This window comes from Uranotaenia lowii, chromosome 2 (genome assembly GCF_029784155.1).
Source record: "Uranotaenia lowii strain MFRU-FL chromosome 2, ASM2978415v1, whole genome shotgun sequence".
Taxonomy (NCBI): Eukaryota; Metazoa; Arthropoda; class Insecta; order Diptera; family Culicidae; genus Uranotaenia; species Uranotaenia lowii.
Window position 1 is genome coordinate 357,564,092 of NC_073692.1, and position 6,975 is coordinate 357,571,066.

General features: G+C 37.9%; 2 protein-coding genes across 2 annotated transcripts; both read left to right on the forward strand.

Moving 5' to 3' along the window:
* Positions 1-810: 810 nt before the first annotated feature.
* LOC129743091 (uncharacterized protein K02A2.6-like) lies at positions 811-3,805 on the forward strand. The gene is made up of 4 exons (XM_055735043.1): positions 811-925; positions 981-2,133; positions 2,586-3,754; positions 3,796-3,805. Exons 2-4 carry the CDS (start codon positions 982-984, stop codon positions 3,803-3,805), a joined length of 2,331 nt encoding a protein of 776 aa, XP_055591018.1. The 5' UTR covers positions 811-925; position 981.
* A 423-nt stretch (positions 3,806-4,228) lies between these two features.
* Positions 4,229-5,992, forward strand: LOC129748280 (uncharacterized protein K02A2.6-like). Its single transcript, XM_055742817.1, has 2 exons — positions 4,229-5,655; positions 5,736-5,992. The coding sequence occupies exons 1-2, from the start codon at positions 4,233-4,235 to the stop codon at positions 5,915-5,917; spliced, it is 1,605 nt and encodes a 534-aa protein (XP_055598792.1). The 5' UTR covers positions 4,229-4,232; the 3' UTR covers positions 5,918-5,992.
* Positions 5,993-6,975: the final 983 nt, after the last annotated feature.

The window sequence follows — 6,975 nt, forward strand, 5'->3', positions numbered from 1 at the left end:
ACAATTTGGTAAGTAATAGAACTGTTATTTTAGTCTGAGATGTGGTATAGTTTTCATAAGCATTCCGTGAAAACGAAAAGTGCAGCCATTTTGGAGGACGCATAGCCATAATCAGTTCAAGACACTAAAGAAAAGGACAGCTATTAATAAAGGAGAGAAAAAGAAAAGAAATCGTGCATAAATCTACTGTTCGTGTTGCCAAGTTGCATCCTAGAAAACAAAATAAAAAGGAACACGAATGAGACGTAGTCAAAATTGAAAAAAAAAGTTTAGTCGGGTTTGGTCCAAGACAAACTAAATTGATAGAACTGAGTCGGATAAGGTCCATGACCAAGTTTCAATATATTGACAAGCATCATGTAAACTTGAACCTGGGTAAGCCATGGTCAAAGTTAAGTTAAAGTTTAGTCGGGTTTGGCCCAAGACAAACTAGTTAAAATGAACTGAGTCGGAATAAGTCCATGACCAAGTTTTAAGATGTTGTCTTGCCTCGAAAAGAGAGTATTGAATCGATAGTTGTGAAATTGTTGAGCAGGGATTTGCCCAAGACCAACTAAACCAACTAAACAGAATTTGAAGAAGAGTTTATTAAAAAAAACAAAAAAAAAATCATTACCAAAAAAAAAAAAAAAAAGCAAAGCTGAAAGCACTGCACTATGAAGAGAAATCGATACGTGATGTGTTCAACCAAAAATGGTACAAGGTAATCAGAAGTGAACTATAGATATCCTTTTCTAAATTCCCACAGGACTATACTTCGCTCCTTGTTGAAGAAAGACAGCCTGAGTAATTTTGGTGGTCAAATAAAGATGTTTTTCTACTGACGGCGCCCATTTTGTTTCTTGAAACCGTTGCGCTGCTACTCTCGTTTGTGGAAGTCATTTTTTAATTTTGTGAAGGAAAAACTTTGGATTTTATAAGACAGGTATGTTAAATATATAACCTTTAATGTAAGATTACTGACAAAGACAATTTATTAGGATGAGTGGTTTTTGGCATGAAAGCGACATCTCGTTGTCGGATGATTCTGACGGAGGGTGTACCCCGGAAAAAATGCCAGTACCAGCTGGAAAAAAATCTGCGTATTACAAGAAAAATACCAGCGTAACTAGCGTAGAGCAAAAGAGAGAGGACAATACGAGATCTGATTGGCTTTCTGGACCGTGGCCGCTAAAGCCTTTTAATGAATCCCTTCCGCCAAATCAAAGAAAAGCAGAATGGTTCCGCTTCAAGGGACAGTTCGAAAGAATTGTATCGTGTAAAGGCACTGTTGATTCCTCTACCAAACTGACTGGGCTCAAGATTTTTGCAGGTGATTATCTGCTAAGCATTATAGAGCTGCAGGAAAAGATGTTTACAGGTGATCAAAACGAAGTGTATGACTATACAATTAATGCACTTAATAAATATTTTGGCCAAACTTGCGACACAGCAAAAGAAAGAATCAAATTTCGTGAGATGGAAATGGAACCGACCGAGTCTTTCATGGACTGGGTTTTACGCCTTGAGTCGCAGGCAAAGTTCTGTGATTTTGTCGAGGATCAAAGGAAGGAAGAGTTTGTCCAAGCGTTGATCCGACGGTCCGTTCCAGACATAGCTCAAAAGCTCTTTGAGATGTCTAACATTTGGGAAAATGATCTCGAACTAATTATGAATCACGGAAAGCATTTAGATTACATTCGGAACGAAACTAGGCGCTCTGGGGAAGCCGGTGGAAAAAGAGGTTTATCGATTGAAACCCCGGAAAGCACTTATGAAGATTCGCGTTATAAACCAGTTAACACAGTATCGTTTCGTAAGCGTAAACTCAATACAAACCGTTTTGGATCTTTTCGGAAGCATGATTCAGATCGTTTTCCACCTCAGCATGGTAACAATTTTGTTCAGGGCCCATCTCGACGTCGTCCGTGGATATCTGACTGTACCAGGTGTGGCGAGAACCACGTTCCAATGGAATGCAAAGCTTATAGGGCTCAGTGCTATAGATGCGGAAAATGGAATCATTTCAAAAAAGTGTGCTACTCTCCAATTGATGATAATGAGCACCGGAAACATTCTGACTGGAGTCGTTCGGGCAGGAAACATGTTGATCGACAGCAGCAATGGAAGAAGGAGGCCGAGAACATAAATCAGGTAGCTACAGAGAATTTAAATGAATAGTTACTTATCTTTTTATCACACTTACACTGTTTTTGCTTACTTTTTTTTTTAATCTCAAATAAATTTGGAAAAGATCTTCATTCAATCACATAAACATTTTCATTTCGCAAAATGTAAACAAACTGTACAAACTGCACTGAAACAAAATCTATTTTTAGTACTTGAGTTTTACTGAGGGTAAAATGATAATGAAATGCATGGTAATATTTTTTTTTTTGCTTATTTTTAATTTTTGCTTTTGGCTTAGAAACAATAATTTTTTCTGTTTGTTATTAGAAACTATTGTCGTGAGAATTCATGGGAAATAGAATGATAATCTCATAACGATTTTTTTTTCTTTGTTTTTTTTTTTCTGACAATAATATTGCTTTGTTTTGCAAACATGAATTATAAACTTAACGTATTTGTTGTCCTATTATTTGTAGTTGATTACTGGAAAAACTCATCAGCAGAGAAACACTGATTCGAGATTTATCAAATGTTTCATTGGATCGGAGAACATTACATTTCTAATAGATTCTGGCGCAACCGTAAACACAATAACAAGCGAAATTTGGAATTCAATTAAAAAGAATTGTCGTACTGTTGTACAGGACTTGACTGTACATCCTACGGAGGTGTTGCAGGGTTATGCATCCCAATCGCCTTTAGAAATTGAATGCGCTTTTACTGCATATATTGGTGTTGCTGGAAGCAACAATCCTTTGGAAATAGCTAAATTCTTTGTGGTCAAGGGTACCAAGTTGTCGCTGCTAGGTTTTGAAACTTCAGAAAAATTGCGTCTTATTAGGATTGGGCCATTTGAAAATGTTAATAGTCTTACTACATCACAGTCCGAACAAATGAAATGTATGAATACGAAAAGTATGAGCATATTTCCGAAAATACCCATTAAAGGTGTTAAGTTCAGAGTGAACGAACATGTTATACCTAAACAAATTATCAGATACAATATACCTAAAGCGTTTGAGGCAGCTTTGAATGAAAGGTTAAGAACGATGGAAACGCAAGGTATCATAGAAAGAGCTGACAAAGAGCAGGACTCAATAACGTTCGTATCCCCATTAGTGTTGGTACCAAAAGGAAGTAACGATTTCCGTATTGTTATTGACTACCGAGAAGTGAACAAAGCTATAATTCGAGAACCTTATCCAATGCCCAGTCTTGAAAAAATTTGGACCGAGATCCCTAACGGTGGCGGCAAACTTTTCTTTAGCAAACTTGATCTTAAAGATGCGTATTTTCACATTGGGCTTCATGACGATGTACGCCATCTTACGACGTTTATGTCCGCTAATGGTTTGATGCGTTTCACAAGATTGCCATTTGGATTGTCATGTGCTCCAGAGCTTTTTCAAAGCACCATGGAAAAACTATTGGTCAAGTGCAAGAATGTTATTATCTATTTAGATGATATTCTTGTGTTCGCAAAAACCCTGGAGGGACTGAAGAATAATGTGAAGCTAGTTAAGGACACCCTACATCACAACAATCTTACCATAAACGAGAAAAAATGTTTATATGACCAAACGACAATTGATTTTCTTGGATTTACTATTGATGGTTCTGGAATTCTGCCAACGTGTGAGAAGCTGTCAGATATTAAGAATTTTGTGAAACCAAAAGACCTTTCAGAGCTACGTAGTTTTTTGGGAATGATGACGTTCATAAGCCCGTTCTTGGAAAATTTTTCTCACAGAACCAAACCGTTGCGTGAGCTACTCACACCCAAATCGAAATTTCAATGGGAGCAAAAACATCAAATAGCTTTCGAGGATTTAAAACAGGCTGCGGAAAACGATCTAATCAAAAGAGGGTATTTCGATGAAAATGATAAAATAATTCTGTATACCGACGCATCGCCGTGGGGTCTGGGAGCGACTCTCGTCCAAGAAAGTTTCGACAACAAGAATCGTAGAATTATTGCTTGTGCCTCTAAGAGCCTTACTGCGGCAGAGAGTCGCTATCCTCAGTTGCATAGGGAAGCACTTGGAATAGTGTGGGCCATGGAGAGATTTTCGTATTATCTATTGGGAAGAAAATTTACGTTGCGATCGGACAGTGAAGCGCTTATGTTCATGGTTAAAAAAGAAAACCGTAAGGACATTGGAAAACGAATCATGTCTAGAGCCGAAGGGTGGTTGCTCAGAATGGACCATTATCAGTTCGATTTTGAACACGTTTTGGGGAAAAATAATATTGCCGATGCTGCTTCAAGAATATCTCCAAGGAAAAATGATGTCGAGTTTGATTTAGAAAAACAACCTCATGAATTGTGCTCAGTAACGGCGGACATGAATGGGCTCAATGATGAGCTTTTGGCCTTAACTAATTCTCAGGTGAAAATGGAATTTGAGAACGATTCTGAACTCCAAGAAGTTTGTCAGTGGATCGACAAAAAAGAAAAATGGCCCGCACATATTTCAAAATATCAAGCTTTTCAGGAAGATCTGTACGTCCAGAATGGGATGCTCATGAAAAGAGAAAAGATGGTGTTACCTATTAAATTGCGCGCTCGGGCGTTATCGCTGGCTCACCGCAGTCACCCTGGTATGTCAACAATGAAGTATTTCCTCAGGCAAGGGCTCTGGTGGCTCGGTATGGACAAGGACATTGAAGACTTCGTAAAGCGCTGTCCGGAATGCCAGTTAGTCATCAAGGGTAGTAAACCGCTTCCCATTACCTTGACTGAACTACCTAAGAATCCATGGGATTACGTTTCAATGGATTTCGCATGTGCATCAGATATTCGTGGTTGGAAAGCTTTGGTGCTGGTTGATAATTACTCTCGTTTTCTGGTTGCGATGCCTATGGAAAAGACCGACATAAGTGCGCTGAAAATAGTGTTGAAGAAAATTTTCAATACTTATTATATTCCTAAAACATTGAAAGCGGACAACGGCCCTCCATTCAACAGCACAGAACTCGAAAATTGGCTGAGAAATGTTTGGGGAGTAAAATTGATACATACAACCCCACTCAACCCAACTGAAAACGGTTTAGTTGAAAGGAGCATGCAAGGTATAAATAAAATAAGCGCTATTGCAAACTTACGAAAGCAAAATTGGAGGGAAGCTCTATCCGATTACGTTGCTGCATATAATTCATGGCCGCATCATGTTACGAAAGTTCCTCCAGCTGAACTAATGTTCGGACGAGCAATCAGGTGCCTAGTACCGAATTGCCGAACTGATACGAAACAGTTTGATGATGACGAATTGCGCGAAAGGGATCGTATGGCCAAGTTTGTTCGGAACTCTAGGGAAGATGCTCGGCGACATGCAGGTGATCCTCAGATTGGTATTGGAGATACGGTACTAGTTGAACAATCCAAGAAGGACAAAACGGATACGAAATACAAAAACGCCTTACACAAAGTAGTGAAAATTTCTGGTGCTGGAAGAACAACAATACAAGATTTGACAACAAACCGAGAACTTGAGCGGAATGTCAAACACTTGAAAAAATTCAATGGTAGAAATTTGGGAAATGATGGTATAGTACAGACAATCGTGAAATTATTGCAATGTAATTTAATTTCTTTAATTACTTTTTTTTTTTTTATTTTCTTTTAGTTGCTTCGGAGGATGACTCCTCAGACACGGAGATGCATTCAAGGGAACCCTTTATTGTGACCGGGGATGGTAAAGCTGGCGATGAACTTGATGGAGCACCTCCAAACAAAAGGCCTCGTTCCACACGACAAATCAAGCGTCCTCAGAAATATTTGGATAACGTTGAATCGAATATTTATTGAAAGCCAGCGTTATTTACGTCCCGGGGAGGATGTGGTATCCTGTTTGGAGCTAAAACCTAAACTGGAATGTGAAACCGGCTTTGAGAGTGTAGAGTCAGTCTTGGTGAGAACGGTACGCGAATACAGACGTATGAATAAGAGTGCTTGTGGTTTAGATATTAATAATCCGAAATATCATACATACATGTCATATTTTCAAATAATCAACAAATTCGTATTCAAGGATGAAAAACAACACTCTGAAATTGGTGTTTTTTTCTTGTGAAATCGTCCTCTTGATTGATACGGCACTTTTATTGTAATTTCAGAAGAGAAACACAAACGAAAACTTTATTTCATTCAAATCCTGTTCTTTCTCATTAAATTTTTACTTACTTGTTGGGAGCTTTAGGTTCGCCACCGAGCTTACGCCATTGTCGTGAATTTCCATAACATTCAGAAAACAATAATCACAATAGAACTCCCGCAAACTTTTCGGCAAAGAATATAAACACACCTTTTGTCGTCAACAACGTTTTGCAAACTGATTTTATTTCCTTTTTCTTTCCCTGTTACAGCCGTTTGTTTTCTCTATTGATTTCTCTTTTCATTTCGCCGTTATTTTTCTCTTTCCGATAACGGCTCATTGGTGCGAGCCGTCAGCCTAGCAGTGCAACCAAAATATATTTGAATATTCATCTCTCACACTATGAAATTGTTACACCTAATAATTTATTTATACTATAAGCTATTGTTCCTACACTTGGGTTGGTTAGTCGCTTTAAAAAATTTAATCTTTTGGTTATGCGAATCATATAAAAATGTGGGTGAATTTAAGCGTTTTTGAAAAGAGATAAGTGTCTCTGATTTCTTTGTTGAACTTGTTTATTTTAAAGGGTGGCGTGCGCAATCCTTATTGGATAGCCTTTAGTATTGCCTGAATGGATAATTTAGGAAGAATAAAATGAAATTCTGCTAGTTTTGTCTGAAAATATGACTAAGATTTCTGTTTTTCTATACATATAAAGACAAAAGATTATCTGCCCATAAAGCAAATTTCGAGAAATACACTGAAAAAG

What these genes read in the sequence shown, in the direction of transcription:
- LOC129743091 (XM_055735043.1), top strand. Translation starts at nt 982, where the DNA reads ATGAGTGGTTTTTGGCATGAAAGCGACATCTCGTTGTCGGATGATTCT. An exon ending in AGGCCGAGAACATAAATCAG is followed by an intron (nt 2,134 to 2,585) that starts GTAGCTACAGAG and finishes TATTATTTGTAG; the next exon opens with TTGATTACTGGAAAAACTCA.
- LOC129748280 (XM_055742817.1), top strand. Translation starts at nt 4,233, where the DNA reads ATGTTCATGGTTAAAAAAGAAAACCGTAAGGACATTGGAAAACGAATC. An exon ending in TAGAAATTTGGGAAATGATG is followed by an intron (nt 5,656 to 5,735) that starts GTATAGTACAGA and finishes ATTTTCTTTTAG; the next exon opens with TTGCTTCGGAGGATGACTCC.